Source organism: Numenius arquata, chromosome 10 (genome assembly GCF_964106895.1).
Source record: "Numenius arquata chromosome 10, bNumArq3.hap1.1, whole genome shotgun sequence".
NCBI lineage: Eukaryota > Metazoa > Chordata > Aves > Charadriiformes > Scolopacidae > Numenius > Numenius arquata.
Window position 1 is genome coordinate 36,505,910 of NC_133585.1, and position 17,938 is coordinate 36,523,847.

At 40.7% G+C, this 17,938-nt stretch overlaps 1 protein-coding gene across 1 annotated transcript in view; it reads right to left on the bottom strand.

The window, feature by feature from the left end:
* Nucleotides 1-158: 158 nt before the first annotated feature.
* The window catches only part of FGF2 (fibroblast growth factor 2), a 28,617-nt gene continuing 10,837 nt past the window's right edge, over nt 159-17,938 (bottom strand). The window contains exons 2-3 of the mRNA XM_074155218.1: nt 7,145-7,248; nt 159-344 (exon numbers count right to left, since the gene is read on the bottom strand). Coding sequence (XP_074011319.1) covers nt 159-344; nt 7,145-7,248 — 290 coding nt within the window. The remainder of the gene's footprint in view (nt 345-7,144; nt 7,249-17,938) is intronic.

Below are 17,938 nucleotides of genomic sequence, written 5' to 3' on the forward strand. Positions count from 1 at the left end.
ATAAAGACAGTATGAAACATTCATGTTTTAATCTGGTATCTGCAAAAGTAGTTAATATTAGCAAATAATTGCTTATATTTTTGCTACTGTGGAGAGGAGTAGGAATCTTGATGTCTTTAGTGTAGTGTGGCGTATGTGCTCGGAATCCGCCATGGAAATCAGCTTTTAGCAGACATGGGAAGAAAAAGGATTGCTTTCTGTCCAGGTCCAGTCTTTGGTCCAGGTTTGTACTGTCCAGTTCTTTTCAGTGCCACGTACCAATCAGAGTATTTGCGCGATCGGTAAGTGTTATAGTTATTAGATTCCAAACGCTCAAAAAAGAAACATTCTTCTGTTGCACATTTCTAAAAGGGAAAAAGAAAAGGATTATTGATATTCCATCAAAAAAATCAATTCTTCAGATTCATGGGACTGAGAATGCAAGTTAGCAATACATTTGGTTTTAAGAAATTCAACTGAAATGCTTCACATTTAAAGAAAGACTTCTTGTAAAAATACAGTTTTTGACTATGATTAATTTACTGTCTTTAACGCAGACCAAGCAGATTGTAGTTTGTTGTCACTGTGTAGGTCTGGTCTGATCTGAAGCTCCGTCAGACAAATGAAGAACCCTGTCCCTTAGCACCTACTGAGAGAGCCTGACTTCCGAGCTCAACAGTTCTGCCATCTCATCCTAGGTTACACCTTAACCCAAAAGAAAAGCAGGATGTAAGAGAAAAGGGAGCATTTCCTTGCCTTCCTCAAAGCAACCTTTTTATCAGATAGAGAAATAGTACGGCATAGTTTCAGCCTTTGCCTATTTTCTCATTTTGAGGTTTAACATTCCTAAAGCTAATTCAAGTCTGTATTCATAGCGCTCTGAAACAGTAGCAAGCCTGCATCACTTCACGATTTTTTTAAAATTCAAAACTTTTAAAGTAATTTTAAGAAAAGATCAGACCTGGCAAAGAGTTCTGTTCCACATAGAGACCAAGCATACTCTACTAGTGTTTAGAAGTACATCTACAGAATTACTCTGCTTCTGGAAATAAGTCTTCAATAACAACTCCACCTGCATGGAATTAACACGCTGTCACACCTACAAATAAAAAAGAAGGTGGTTCTTCACACAACAGGTGGAAGTTGAGCTGTGGAGCTTCTTGCCACAGGAAGTTACGGTTTTCCCCAGCTTACATGGATTCAGGTCACTTTTGGGCAAGTTCACGGAAAAGAAATTCACTGAAATTTACTAACTAGGTAAAAACCATTCCTGGCTGAGAAGGGCCCAAAGCTGAGATTGGTTGGAGGCTGGGAGACCTATTAGGGGAATTACTAGGTATGTCTTTCCTTATACACTGTACTTCATCACCATGAGAAGAGACTCAACTGCATCTACAGCCCTCCAAAGGTAAGCCTGCCATTAAGGAATAGAGTGTGATATACTTTATTCCACACACAGCAGAACCCCCCCACCCCGCCTCGAGGTGACCGTACTGAAGAGAGAGTCTTCATTTTCATGTGATCCCATTCCTGTCAGTGAGATCACGTAAGGTAGGCATTAGCTTTTGCAAAACCATAACCCACAAATTCTTCTGGAGAGCTGTTACTGCCCGGGGGACTTAAACCCAAGCTAGTTTACCTATGATTACTATTTATAGCTGTTCATAGACCACAGAAAACAGGTACACTTATTCACTGTCTGAAATCCACCAGCAAGAAACCACACGGTTCCTCTGTATGGAGAATGTTAGAGGACTAGCAAACAGCTTCAGGCAAGATCTCATTCTGTAGGAAGAGGATGACTGCTGGTGTTCAACTGCAGTTATCCCAAGGCGGGTTCACAACAGCAGAGCCCCTGTCAGTGGACAGCAGCGCTCTCACTGCGGCAAACCCGCCTGCGGGACCAGCACTTGAAAGCGAGAGAAAGTCTTTTCTCCACGACACAGATGGCAGAAGTTCAACACTGCAGAAACCTACTGGAGCAGGTGGGGGCACTTTCTTTTCACACACAGCATCTGTCAGCCCACCAATTCAGTCACACTCACTCACTTACCCAGAAAATACTTGGGAATGCCCGACGAGGAGAAAAGCTAGTCATCAGAAAGAAAGCATGCAAAAATCTTGGAGAGGAGACAGGGAATGTGAAGCAACTTCCTAAACAAGCAGGCTACTCTTCGTTACAATCTGCTGTTAATATTCATGAATATATGAAGTATCCAACAAGAACTAACAAGTGAGCTTGGAAAACTTAGACTTCATACAGTACACACGAGAACATACAAGAGAAGAGTAAGTCCTCAGATACGCCAAGATTCTGTAGCTACAAGCAATTAAGTCATTCAAATACAGTCTGGAATAAAGCGATCTGTCTCCAAACAAGTCTTCAAATAGAATCGTTTTTTCCTCCAGCCATTTTCAAATACAAATTTTGGTTTCTAAGGAAAACAACTTAAGAGAAAATCCTTATGCAATTTCTCATTTCTATAACTCACTAATATTTTTACATTTCAAATTGCAGAAATAAAATTAATAATTTTTGTATTATTTGTATTTTAAATAATCTTTCTCAAGATAAATTGTATTTTAATGCCGTTCATTCCAGCAATGTGAAAACAGATGCATTAATCATCTCAAGCCACAGATCCAGCCTGAAATGGATTACAGTAGCCTTAAGAGGGCACAGAAACCGTACTAAAAAAAAAAAAAAGCAGCATTTAAGAACAAAACCAAACTTTAACCAGAGTTTAGGGAAGTTCAGCACAATTGCCCCAGCTGTAAATTCTGGTAAAGAGACCATGGCAGCCGGCTCACGCCTCGCCTGCGCCTCCTTCCCAAAGCAGTGGCACCTCTGGAAACGCCAAGAGAGGTTGAAAAAGTAAAACAGATTAAACTCCTCAAAAAAATTTTCAGGCAATTTATGGGTGTTTTAAAAAAATAATCAAAAAAGGATGAAAAAAGAAAAAATATAGATAAAATAAAGATATTTTGAAATGAGCCATGCGAATCGCTCTGGACACGCAAGTCCTTATTTCTCGGCAAAGTATATGTGATACCAGTGCTTTCCTACAGTACGTTGCCAGTGTAAATATTTTGACATAAAAGCAAATGCTTAGGTGACAAATGATAGTTCAAGCTTCATGAACTGTGTATTCCTTAACATCTGCCAGAGGCGACCTTTGGGAAGCTGGACTGCTGTCCAGCACAGTGGGATGCCAGACACCGCGTTGTGAACCTCAGCCCCTGGAAAAACCCTAGATATCAAATTTATTTTTTTTTTTAAATAGACTTTGGTCTAGGCTGCATTCAAAGTGGTGACCTGGCAGCGACAGCTTTCAGAGTACCTCATGAAATACCTCAACTCTACAGCCCTTCATGAAAAGGCTAAAGGGAGGGGAAACACTTGAGAAGTCCGAGCGACTAATAAAATGCTGAGTACAGGAGCTTTTGCCGTTAGCAGTGGTGGTCATAGCCCTGCTGGTACCACGCTCTACCGTGTGTCTCTGCTTCCAGTAACCACTGAAATCCTCCAGGTGATTCACCCAGGGAAGATTAACTGACCGAAAAAGGCAGCAAATTCCTACAACAATGTTTTTTCTCCTTTATTTGCACAGCCAAACACCACCCACTGATTGATTTTTCAGTGCAAACTGCATCTTCCTTAGTATCACATTATGCCAATTAACTATCTTTGACATTCTGGACTCGGATTAAGAATTAAAATTCCTCAAGCCTGCTCATGCTCAAAACCGAAACCAGAGGGTTAACCTGTAACTACCACTGCAGATGGAGTATGACCCGAGAAGGGTGATGATCACTTTTAGCCTTTTCTAACTACGAAAGGGCCAGGAAACAATGGTTATTCTCACAAATATTCTTGTACCATGATTTTAATCCATAACACCCAAAAGAGAAGAATTTCCCTTTCAAGTCAAGTTCTTCAGTCTGGCAAAACCTGTCCACTCATAGCGAAACCACATAAGCACAACAGGCAAACAAACAGGTCATATCCTTAAATAACAAATTATTTCTCATTAAATATAAGAGTTAGTCAAAAGTGCAATTTTTCCTATCATGGGGAATTTTGAGAAACGACTTCATGAAATTAAATAATCAAAAACATTTAATTCTGCAAAAATAAAGCAAAAATATTTCATCATTATAATTAAATGAAACTGGAAAGTCAAAATAAGCCATATCAGAAATGAAACATTTCAATTTTTCCATTAAAAATCTGATAGAATCGATACATTTCTGCACAAATATTTTTAGATACAACAGCATCTTCCAAGAGGAGGTTTTAACTGGCTGCATTAGCAACCAGCCATTTCCTCCAGTGACTGACCTGGTAAAGATTACCTCTCCCCCCGAGTACAGTAACGGAGTCTGTTAGTAAGCAGGGAGCATGAAGCTGCTAAATTAAACGCCGTTAACATCCAGCTTCCAAGACAAGGCGGCACCCGCTGCACCACCACGCAAGTCACCAGCGTACACAGCGATATGCTGGCTACACAATAAATCGTTTTGCAAAATCCAACTCGGAACAAACCACAAAGACATGTCTCAACAAAGTAATTACAAAAGCATCCAACTAGATGAAAACCAGGACTAAATAATTTCACTGAATTTCACTGAATTTTTAGAGTTGGAAGGGACCATAGAGATCATCTAGTCCAACTCCCCTGCTGAAGCAGGATTGCCCAGAGCATGTCAGAGCATGTTACTCAGGACTGCATCCAGGCGGGTCTTGAAAATCTCCAAAGAAGGGGACTCCACAACCTCCCTGGGCAGCCTGTTCCAGGGCTCTGCCACCCTCACCGTGAAGAAGTTTAATAGTTAAAATATAGTATATAAAAATAGTGAAGAAGTATAGTATAAAAAATAGTGAAGAAGTTTAATAGTTAAATAATAATTTGTGAAAGTATTTTTGAAGATGCTGATACATTTATAAAACAAGGATACAAGGCAAATTGGTCCTTGACACTGAAAAGTAATAAAAAAAGAGAAACAAAACATGTTAAAAAGGACAGAATAGTGCTTGAGTGATTAGTGGATTAGAGAACTAAATAGGTGTTTAGAAATTAAAGTTCCGTAATGTTTTAAAAGAAATAACCAAAGGTTTCAGCAGATACGAATTCATGAGCACTGATGAGCTCACTTCACCGCAAAGATTTCCAGCAAACGCACTTCGAGAGCTCTCGCTGAAACACAGCGCTGCTCAAACTGAAAAGAAGCGCTGGCAATTAGGAACAGTTTCACGAACGCATTTATAGGCACAATTGGCCACAAACTGCTGGAAGTCATAATACAGAAATCCTCATGGAAAAAACATTGCTTGTGCTGCAGAAAATGATCATGGAATTGCAGCAGTATTCATCAGGCTGGTTGAAACAAAATCTTAAATAGTAGAGAGTTTTCACCCATGAACAGCAAAAATGAAGAGCTGTAGAAAGCACTGTTTGCAGTAAACACGATTCAAGTAATACCCATTTCCAGAAACAAAGCAAAACAAAACAAATGTTTTATAAGCTTAAGCGAGAAGGACAAAGTGATCCAACTTTACCAGATTAGAGAGAGTAATTCCGAGTGAAAGGCAGATACTTTCCAAGCACGTCGCCTTACAAGAACTAAGCAGTTAAAATCGCTGCATATAGCTGCAAGGGAAGCACGTTCTACAACCAAAACCCACCCTGCAACAACAGCAGGTTGGAAATCCCAAATATAAACACACCCAGCTGTTTATAATTTTACAATTGGTGCTAAACACCCTATTTTGACCATTCCCTGGCTCTCAGGGTAAGGAGGGCAATTTGAACGGAAGCCGAATGCCACCAGACCAGCACCACAGGAAATTCCCAATTATCCTTAATTCAAGAATAGCACAGTAGACAACTACTCACATTTTCTTCAACTGAGCTGTCACACAATACCCGAGTAAATAACGCTGTAACTTGAAACAGGTTCTTTAACTGTATTCGCAGCCATAAGCAAAACAGGCTTTCTGGAGCCAGAGAGGCACGGTGCTGAGGAACGCAGCAGGGACCCCTGCTCGTGTAAAAGTGCTTGAGTGTTTCATTTACCTTCAGGATAATGTCACCGGGGCAGAGGCAGAACTCAGGGAAATCACAAGTAATTTCTGCAGCCCTTGGCACGGGTCTCTCATTAGCTGTAGGTCAGCTGGGGTTAGGAATGCACCTTATTATTAACCCCTGGTACTGGTGGGGGCTTGCGCAGAAGCTGAATGGGGCTGTGCTGAAGACGGCAAAGCACCAGGGATTATTTCAAACTGAAATTCTAGTAGGATGCCCTGCAGTGCCCCTTCACAAGCACTGAAAGTTTGTCTGCACTGAAGATTATAAATATGGACAAGAGATTTACAGTATCTACGTCTCATAAGCAAAATTAATGTTAACCGCAGCTCTAAAAGCAAAATTTATAATCTACCTCTAGGAGACCTTATTAACTCTCAGAGTCTGCTAAACATAGTGGCTTTAAAACAGTTTAAAATTAAGCTGGTACCAGTAAAATACATGGAGTTTAAAACTAGTCTAGAGACTGGTTTAATTTACCTACACTTAATAACTTTAGGTTTTTAATTTTATCGTCACATTTCCAAAAATGTTTTTCTTGCCAGTTTCCTAGTTTAGAAGTACACATGTCCAAAAAAATTTGATTCTTTACAAAGAGGAAAATGAGAAAACAGTAGATTGACATTACTATCAAAAACATATAAGTCAAAATTTTAAAAAATTGGCTTTATTTTCTACCTTAAAAGGGTCTTTACATCACCTTATGTGAAAGGAAGTGAAAGAGAAAAAAATTACTTGGCGGGGGGGGGGGGGAAGGGGAGAGAAGGAGAGACTTCATTCTTCATTTGTTCTTATAGTTTCCTTCTATACATGACCACTATAAGTTTTCTCTCTCAGACAGGCCATTCCAGTTAAATTTTGCAGCTTCTAGGCGAGGGCAGACATACTCATCTCTTCCTAAGTTCATAGTTCTATTAATTGACCAAAATTAGCAGAGCTAATTTCTCCCTGGTAAATCACACACAGAGAAGCTGAGTAAGTCCTGCTGGAGGAGAGGCTGCTCAATACAGAGTGAGGAGAAGACCTACCAATACAAATAGACACATCTAGAGATATATATTAAAAAAACCACTGCTTACCAAGGCCAGCAACCTGCCATCCTCCTTCATAGCCAGAAAGCGATTGGCACTTACACCTTTGATTGACACCACTCCTCTTTCTTCTGCTTGGAGTTGCAGTTTGACTGTGAAGAAAGAAAAAAAAAAAAAAGCACATTTTCACAGCCATCATGATATTTCAGCACTTGACAGTGAATCCTACTGCTCCAAGCCTGAAACCAGAGACAGCATGAGCTTCAGCTTGCAGCCTAGATAGTAAGCTTCCAATCTCCAGCTTTTTGATGCCATTTTTCATCAAAGAAAATGCTTATTACAAAGTAAGTAGCTACTGTCGAATTGGCCACAATAAGCATGAGTTATCCTTCTATCTTCATTTCACATAAAAGCAATTTAAAAACCCATGAAATTCCTTGAAGGACCACTTACGGCATGGTCAACTGCTCAGAAAAAATAGAAAATTTTCATGGCAATTTTCTTACGGAGGTATTTCTTAATGTTTATAGAACAACACCAGACATGCAGCCCTATACAGCTAGATTGTCAGAGGTGTGAGTCTGGGCTATGATTAAGACCATTCAGGACCGTATCACTCGCTAGATATTCTAGCGGTTCCTAACAGAACCGTATCAATTAGTGTTACATCATACAACCAATAAACAAGCAGAACTGCAAAAGTGGATAAGGACAACAAAGACACAAGAAATGGTGTTATACACATTAGGAACAAAAAGTGGATTTATTTAAATCAATTATTTTTAAAAAATGAACAGTTATTTTTTTAAAAAATTGGTAAGGTCGTGTCACACAGCTTTTAGCTACTGCCTGTGAATTAACTCAAAGTCTAAACTGATTTTTCAGCTAGTTCAGATTAACACAAATGTTTTCTCTTTCACCTGTGGCTTGTTTCAAGCTATAAGCCAAAAGTGGCCTCCACCTAAATCCAGATGAGCTGTTTGCTGTTTTTCTTCCCTGGTTGTTCACATCATTGCATTCAGAACAACAAATTAATCAAGCCTTTAAGTGTTTAAAACAGTGGAGCCAGGAAGTTGCATCTACACTGCATTTCAGCCTAACCTCAACAGGAGTAGCTGTGACACTGTACCTCAAAGGTCAGGTTTTTCAACCATTAGCTACACAGGATGGGCAATACTGCAAAACGCAAGAAACTACACCCAATACCATATAAAATCCACCAGACGCCTTCTACATGATTTTGGTATTTGTGGCTCAAAAGAAATCCAAACACTGTGTTGGAACCACCATTTTTCTGGAGAAGAGAAGGAAGAGGAAGCAAAGTACATGTCGTCCTAAACCTCACAGAAGATCCTGTTCTATTCCAACCATTTTTAGAACATCTCCTTCTGAGAACCTAACTTTGATTATTTAAAACATCACTTAAAAGAGGGGAAAAAGCCCATACAGCAGCTTATATGAGCTCTTTGGACTGCCTGCAGCTTGACGTGTGGTCCTCCCTTCTCCCCTTCACAGAAAATACATGCCTGTTCTCTGCAGCTCCATCCCATCGAGCCAGTTTGCACAGGCAATAGGATCCAACCTGATTGCAGCTAAAAACGAACACAACCATTTCAGTAACAGTAGAACACAAGAAATTTGATCTCCCAAAACCCCTAGGTTTTCCTCTATGCTGGATGGCCATTAATTCCAGTGAAACCCACATCTGCAAACCCTCTCACTCAAAGAGCAATAAGAAGCGAGCCCAGATGAGTACTATTTTTCTGTGCGATACTGTGCTCTCATCCACAGTTCCAATAAACAGGAATTTTTAAGAGCAACTATACTTCTGTAACAGGAAGCAAGATGATTGCAACACAGGCATCAAAAATGAGGGAGAGCTGAGAAACAGCTTTTCACCTTCTTGGGCTGTATGAAGACAAAGAAGACCTTTGCCAATGAGCTGCAGCAGCTAAAGAAGGAACAAGCAGGATGTCACAAGCTGGTACTGGTTATGTGTCCATCAAGTGTCCGAACGGAGGATGTGAGTCATCTGGTGTGAAACTATCGGCATTTCCAAAAACAAACTGGACTAGAACTTCTCCTGCGTCCTGCCTGCATCCCAGAAATTATTTTGGGAATGAGTTGAAAACATTTTCTATTTGAACAGACTATACAGAGATCCGACCACGATAAAAGCCTGGCTAGATGGAGCGACAGCTGTGCTCCATTCACTCAGAAGTACTCAGCCCAGGACTTGCATCAGTTTGTGTTTGCCCATTTCTCTCTTTGAAGGGTCCATGGGAAACACATACCTGGTTCTGTACAGTGAGACTGGTGTTACCGCTTAGCGGGGAAGTCTGATGGGTAATACTGGTACACATCATCTCAGACACCAGCTTCGTTCACCTGCCTGCTTTTGCAGAGCATAGAGGTTTTTCCATGTAACGATGCAGTTTTAAAAAGCCTGAACTTCTAAGCCACTGGAATAAATGCTTGAAGTGACCGTATATTTTGGAGTGGCAGCATCTCTAGAGATTCAGAGAGAGGTTGCTGCTTAGCTGGCTTTTTGTTATGGGAAAAAAGAGAGTTTTGCAATACAAATGAAACTTTTTCTTGAGTTACTTCTGTTGCTCTTAAAGACACGACTGAAGAAACTCCAAAAATACCAAGAACACGAAATCTTTAGGATAATTGCTGCAAACACATTTCTAAGCATTAAAATTATTTCATCTGATTTTTCGCTAGATACAGAGAGAGATTGGTAAGAGTTGCTTGTAAATCCACTAATTTGTATACGCAACTGAAGCCATATTAATAAAAATGCTGCACTCTGAAGATGACAAAATGGTTTCTTACACTCATAATTCACTAATAATTCCAGACTTCCAAGGAATACAGAAACCTCTTGTAGTTGTAAAATATTAGGTGAAATGTTTAATTGCATCCTGGAATCGAGTATCCAAAATACATCCCTCCCAAGTTATTAGACCAAAATCAGGCTTGAGAACAGCTTCAAAAACCTTCAGTGCAACTCCTTGTCCTCTGGGGACACAAGAACGTAGAGAAGTGCTCTGGGCAGGGACTGGGGGAAATGGACATTTGAGATGTGCCCAAGCATACAGCTTTCACCGCACACTTAACAAGAAACAGCTGTGTGAAATATCTGAAAAGTAATATTAATTACTGCATTATGGACTTATTATGCTTCGTGACTTTCTCCTGAAAAAAAAAGCACACCAACTCCTACAGCGTCGTACCGGGCCAGAAGTTCAGATTCTGTAAAAACAAACTTATAGTAAAGGTTTTTAAGGCCTGTAGAAATATTTTTATAGTTCGGAGAAGCTTGTGAAAAGTCTAACTCTTTAAAAAGGAGGCGGGGGGGGGGGGGAAGAAAAGATTTTCCTGCAGAGTTTGAAAAGCACTGCAATACTGAAAGCCCCAAAAGCCAAAGCAGCTGCACTGGGTTTTCCTCTCCAAATCAAAAAACACATGAATAAACAGAGCCAGACTAGTACTGTAAGTTTTGCAGGTTTCAGTGTTATTTTATGGCTTTATTAATGCAAGGTAAGTATTTGCCACAGTGTTGTGTTGATTTGGAGACGCCAAGATACAACACGGCCTTACTAATTGAACACATTTTGACCATGCAGTCACCTCCAAAAGCAACAATTTCAGGTTTAGCTCCATGCAACTTGGTACAATGGGTCAGAAGAGAAATGGAACTCTTGACGCTGATGACCTGTATCTTTTGCTGCCTTTAGGTCACCAATAGCAATAGTTCAGACATAGGCCATCATTTGAGATCTACTCATAATATTTGTTTTCAGCACCCTTGAACCTCAAAACCAGATCTATGAAAGTAAACCAATTAAGAAGTCTGTAATCCAAAAAAGTAGCACAGATTGTTGTGAAACAGCCAATTAACAAAGCGAGGGCCAAAAAGGCCCATTTTCCCAGTCCATTTCTGGCAGTCCTTTGGGAGGGCCCTCCTCCAGCATGGCAGTAAGCTATTTCACTGCTCACATTCATAGCATGCCCTTTAATTTGTGACGAACGCCAAGTGCAAGGCTATGGTCAATGCCTGCTGCTTTTGTGACAACACAGAACTTGGCACACCGAGCAAGTATCTTGAGGACTGAGGCTAAGTCATCACAAAGTTATGAAATAAAAAATGCGACCTTTATGCACTGACAACTAAAAAGGACTCCATAAATTTACTACTATTACTAAGCCTTTCTTTTGTATCTCTTCATAATAAGCTGAAGTATCATCAATCTTCCATTTTTCTGCTGACTACAAAGAACTGAAGTGCAAGACATACAAATTTAATTTCATGCCAGGGTAGAAACTCTGAGGAAGAAGGATAAAGTTGTACCTTTAGGAAGATATAGAAAGGGTTAGAAAATATGAATGAAATAAAGATAAAGCACTGAACTAAAATGCAGGAGATGAATTTAAAACCCTCCTCTGACACAAACTTCTAATACTGTAAGATAAATTACAAAAGTATGCTGAATAAAAACCTCCTTTGAACCATTTCCATGTTCCTGTATTCAGCACAATCACAAACCTGTTACCCGAACAAATGAATCAGTTAACAACACGCAATTTATGGCTATAACAACATGGTCCATAATACTGCAGTGGAGATCTTCCCAGGAGAAAAGATACCAAGCGCAGAAGAAGCCACCGTACAGCTCTCTGACAAGCTGTACAGTTAAAAGCGCAAAACCAGATGTGGCATCATAAGATGGAAAGAGAACAAGCCACGTAAAGACAAAATTCTCAAACCAAAATTAAATCAGTAGGTATTTACAGCCTGCAGGACAGACAGCACTAAACAAATTTTTAATCAGAAGGGGATTGTTTAAAAGCTACCTGCCTCAAAATCAAGAAATGCCTATAAAAGTTCCAATAATAGGGAAAAGATATACAATACCTGAAAGTACACGATGAGCAAATGTCTCCATAATACCAGGAGATCCCATCACAATCTTCAGAACCATGTTTTCCAATTCCATAATAAACATGGGAGTAAAGTACCGCTAGCTGTGCCATGGCCCTTTCTCAGCTAACTCACCCTCGTAGCAGCAGCACCCCCCAGGTAACATCATAAAACTCAAGTGTCCAGCACAAGAAAAACATGCAAATGTGCAAGCCGGAAATTTTTAATTATGGGTCCAACTATTTTTTCAGTCATTCTGTTATCATAATGAGTTTTTCCTCAAGTTTGGAAAAGGATTCCCATACCAAAACAATCACAAGCTGTTTGTCATGTTCTTGAACTGCAAAATGCTTTCCACAGGCAGACCACGTTTGATCCCGTCTCCAGCTGTTAACTGAGAATGGTGCATCCCACTTCTGGAACACAGGAATTCTGCATCTTACAGCAGCTGAGCTGAAAGAACTCACTGAGCCCCAGCTCTTCCACCAGTAATCTAATATTCAGAATTTCCAGATCTTATTTTACAGTCATATGTCCTGCTTATAATATCATCTATGCCTCTACGTGGCATTACATTTACCTAAGGAGAAATCATTAACTGGGAAAAAACATCACTTTGGATGTAGCTTGAGTGAATCTACTATGCCTTCCAGTAGTATAAAAAAAAAGGGGGGTGGGGGGGACATTTTTTCTTCACAATACATAGAGGTTGTATTAAGAACACATATTCACTGCTGTTTTGGCTGAAGAACAATACGAGTTCCAGCATACCCTGAATTTCCACTGAAACCAGGGCAATTTGTGGCATTACAGGACATTGAACCACACTACAACATGCGCTGAAATGCCTGGCAGAGTTTTCCCCACCTCCCACTACACACAGCCCCTCCTGCACAAATACAGCTGTTTCAGAGCACCCATATATACACACAGATGATCATACAAGATGAATCTGGGTTTTTTTGCCAACTTCCCTTCCATTAAAACAGGATATTTCTGGGTGCGACCTTTCCAACAGTGACCCTCAGGCAAGGAGGTTCTTACCAGCATCTGAAAGGCAGAATGACTAAAGAATCATTTTCCTTTTTGTTGTAAGATAACTCAGAGAAGATCAAGCTCACGATCACTCCCTGATGTATACATTAAACACGTTTAACAGTTGGAGGTTTGCTTTTTTTTAGACCAGGTCCTGATCCTGTAACATGTTAAACAGAGAAAACACGATGTGTTCCTTCCCTGCAGCCAGCAGAGCTCTGCAGGCACGGATTTCTGCTTGCACTCGGGTCATTAGTGAATTTTGGATGTAAAATTATAGTTATGCATACATGATTATGCCTCTTTCACAGGATATATGGTCAGAACAGACCTACAACTTGCAGTTTAAACTAGCCGCTATATTTGGGAAAGAGTTACAAATTTTTTGACGCGTTTATTTCACAATTTGGAGAGACTTTTCTAAGAATATAGAAGTTGAAAAGTAATATTTAATAGCATTGTGGTTGGCAAGGTTTCGTATTTCTGTTATGAACTGGATCTTCCCCATCTTTTCTTAAAGAGCTCACAAAAGTATTTCTAATGCAGTTTTGCATACGCCAGCGGAGAAAAGAATTTTATGGACAAGTAGCACAACAGGGACAGAAAAGATGCTAGCAAATACGGATAATACAGAAAGTGTGTACTTTTTCCAAAACTTCTTTCATTGCCCAGAGCACTAGAACTGAAAAATTACATGTACAATGAAAACTCTAAAGTCCTTTTACAGTTCTCCCAACCCAGTAAAGCTTTTGTTATGGCCCAAACCAAATAATACTGCACTAACTTAAATGGTCCCAAACGATTTCATTGCTCTGCATCATGAAGGGTTCAGCCAAAAATCTCCTTCAAAATTGGTTTATATAGAAGATATTGGCAAAATCTAGGAACTTAATACTTTAGAAAAGTAAAGCTGCACATTTTGGAAGTTACTCGCTGCTGAGCTCGTACCCTCCCCGTCAGACATGTGCTGGCAGCCACAGAGGAGCAGTGCCGCCAGGATCCTGCATCCCAAGCCCTCTGCCTGGGGCAATCGCCGCGCACAAAGCAGCCATATGCTGATACTTATTTCACTCATAGCAGCTGCCTTGGCTAAGATGCTCTGGGGCAGGAGTATGCCACAGTATCAGTAAGGGAGACGGAAAACAAAGGTCGTAGTGGGGAAAGAAAGGGACAAACACATTAGGAAAAAAATACAAGGCAGACACGTGAAGTGCAAGCAGCAGGGAGGATGGGGCACGGTAAGTGTACAGTACATGAGGGTGCTGTACTGCAGCACGAGGCAAACTCCTACACCTTAAGTAGGTAGAATTTGAGACATATTAGCCAAATGGATTAAAAAACCCCTCCATTTTCCTACTCCTCTGCAAGGAAATGGGAGATCTAACCATGACATCAGAGAAACCCTAAAATAAAAACCAACCATGAGCTCCTGGCTTTGGATACACTTACACAGCAAATATAGGTAAGATTAAAACCTAAGCAATACTTCCATTATAATCTACCTAGTAAAGATCTCTACAAACAGACTTCAGTGCGGACTAAAACCATAAGTACCCAGCCACAGTCTCAGAACCACACAAAATTCAGGTCGGAAGGATCCTATCTAGTCCAGCCTCCTGCTCAAGGGTCTCCATCCCTTCACAGTGAAAACCCTGCTGCCACATTTTCACTACTGTCAAACGTACACACAAGCTAAATCAAAGCTCACAAGGGTTCACCGATGTTTCTCGCAGTCACACCTCTCGCTGCCATAAGGAACAACCACTGTGCCACACGTACTCGCGCAGAAGCTGCTTTCACGGTCTGCACTGTTCTCCCACCTACGCCAAAACGCTGCTCGCACGGCAGGACCATGCAACCTGGATATCCACTTTCAGTACCCCCACCCTTCCCTGCAGGACCCCAAACATTGCCCTGAATACCCTGAGATGAGACGCCCAAAATCATTACACTGCCTACAACCCGCACACGCAGCCCTTCACTGCTCTGCCTCTCCCACTGAATCAGCCTTCTTAAGGCAGTAGGAGAGAGAAGCCCTTTTCACTATTAACTCCCTGCAAGAATGTGATGTTAAAGACAACATTCTAACAAGAGGGCTCTGGGCCCAAAAACACTGATCAGCCAATGCTCGAAGAGATTTTTTTGAGTTTGCAAACTTCTCAACAGCAAACACATACCTTACCCAGACACTGCAACTAACAGAGCAGCTTATGGACCCTGGAAAGAGAGGAACCGTCTGATACTATTTCAACCGCCGTTTTCACTAACATACAGACCCTTTATTTGAACTAGAAAGGTCATTAGCAAAAACACCTCTCACTCAGTTTACAAGAAGGGAGAGTTTATGTACCCCCTGAAATCCCTGGCTGCACGTCTCTGGATCAATGACTAGCGTTACTACAGTCTCTGCTGTGGAAAAGCTAAACCCCAGCCAAAGGCTCAGGGCCCATCTCCAACATATTTGCAGAGGCCCTGTAAGGAAAATCCTTCCCGGAGGCCCCCGAATGACAGTGCTCTTCTGAAGCTCTTGTGCTAGCTCCCCATCACTCGTCCTCCTGCGCCTTCGTGCCCGCAGAAAAGAAGAAAGCAGCAACTCTTTTGCAGTCTCGCTGCTAGAGAGGTGGATCACCTCTGGATCAGAAATGCAAGGAAGTTCACAAAACAGGGAGGAAAAATAAGAATCTACAACGCTTTGCTAACTGCAACACCCTACAACTGAATTCCCACTCCCGCATACTCTATGGCTGAAGTTGGCTGATTCCTTCATGCTTGGGGGCAACATCTATTCCCAGCCAGGTGTCCAAGTAAGACATACAGAGTGGGGCGTGCTCGCTCCACACCTAACATAATAAACCCTCCCAAACCCAAGGGCTGGTTCATCAAGGAGACATATGCATGCATACACACAGAGATTAATACCCCCATTTTGGCATTCCCAGAGGCAAAGCTGCCTACTGGGTCAGATCCAAACCCCAGCCCGTGAGCTGCTGATGCCTACTATAATTTGTCTCTAGGAATTAGAAATATCTTTGTTTCTCTCTCCCCCACATCTAGTGTCTGAGACTTTTTGATGTCTCTTTCTCAAAGACATATTAAGTATATAAACATCTTATGCTAACTGATAAGCTGTGCATTGAGGTACGAGGCATCCCCAGTCTTGGGACTGCAAATATGAAAATAACTCTTTCCTCACTTTCACACGCTCATCGTCAAACAACCATGCCGTGGGCAGAGTTGCTGAAGTACACGCTCCCTAAAACCTGTTCCACGTGTGTGGGGGAGAAAGGAGAAATAGATTATGAAAAACAGCAAGCGAACCTTAGCAGATGAGGTGGTCTTTTAATAAACAAAAACCACAGAACAGCAACAAAAACAATCAAGCAAATGAAGTGTCACACTGAGAAATAGTGAGTCACGCTCCAGTACAAAGGCACATTTCTTCACTTTTGCATGACAACATTGTAAGTGTATCTTTTTCCTTTTTGCCAGCCAGAGGCATAAAACCACTCACAGACAGACCTAAGGTCTTTAAAATGTAAACATCTACAACAAAAATATACACTTCTGAAATATGAACACTTCAAAAAGTTCCGGTTACACTCAAGAGTAAATCCAAGGCTTTAAACAGAATAATAACTTGTGTAACTGTTTAAATAGCAACTTGCTAACCTAGTCTACCACATAACACATTCACAGACGTAAAGACTTTTCGTCTTTTTAAGTAGTACAAAGAGTGAATACAATAAAAATTATATCCCTATTCAGGTTCTACATCTATTCTCATTTATATCTTAACCTTAATTCCCACAAATATCCAACTCCACCTAACATGTACCTATCATACTGGGAATCCTCCCCAGGGAAACACTCTTACCAAATCCGCAGCATCCTCAAATGCTCCCTGTAAGTTTCATACAAAGGACAGTAAAGCCATCCCGCAGAACAATTTCAGAATAACAATTTCAGAATAATGTGCCATACAACATTTCTGGCAAAAGTCTTAGCGCTCCTTGCCTGTGCACCCGTGTGTAAAACACGCACAATTACATTTCTCCATTTCACATGGCTCCCATAAACTGGTTGATCAAACTTTATCAAGTCCTTTAAAAGTTAAAAGCATTAGAGTTTCCGCATTCTGCTCAGAAAACACAACTTTTTTTGTGCTACCGAATAAAGCAAACAGCGATTGCTTGGCATTACGCAAGGATTTCAAACGCCAGATGCTGCAAGCACACCATCGTGTAAAATTCTTCTACATACCTAGCTGCCACACCGTTTGCAGTCTCCTTCTCATTGCAGATGAGCTGACTGCATCATTTAAAGTCAACAGGGCAAAACCAAGCAGAAAAAAATACTAACTTTACCAGCGAAGAACTTAATTCATTACTGGGAACAGGTAAAGCCTAGTTTCCAAGTTACCAATACCTTTACCCCAAATTCTTGATTTAGAACAATGAGGGTTTCCTTATCAAAACAATGAATGCATGTTCACATATGGTTTTTAGGACTTTTCCCACAGAGCTTTTCTTAACAAGGGTAAACCATCAGGTTTCTTTTAACTGCTTTCACTTCATTTAGTGTTCCCTTAAGTAAATCACAGAACAACCACTTTCAGTTTTTCACCTTTAGAACAAAGCTGGTGCGAGCGTTTAGCCAACATACCGATGTCACTGACTAGTATCAGAAGATGGATACAGAACTTGCAGAATTCCAGCTCTTTATCTTTACTGTGCATTCACTAATCTCCTTGTAACTATGACCTGTTTTTCACTTGCAGCAAAATAATCACACATAAAAACAGGGACAACCTGAAAAGCCCAAGAATGTCACTTCAGAAAACAGAGAAGTTAAAACATATCATAGTTAAAAGGTATTTTTAG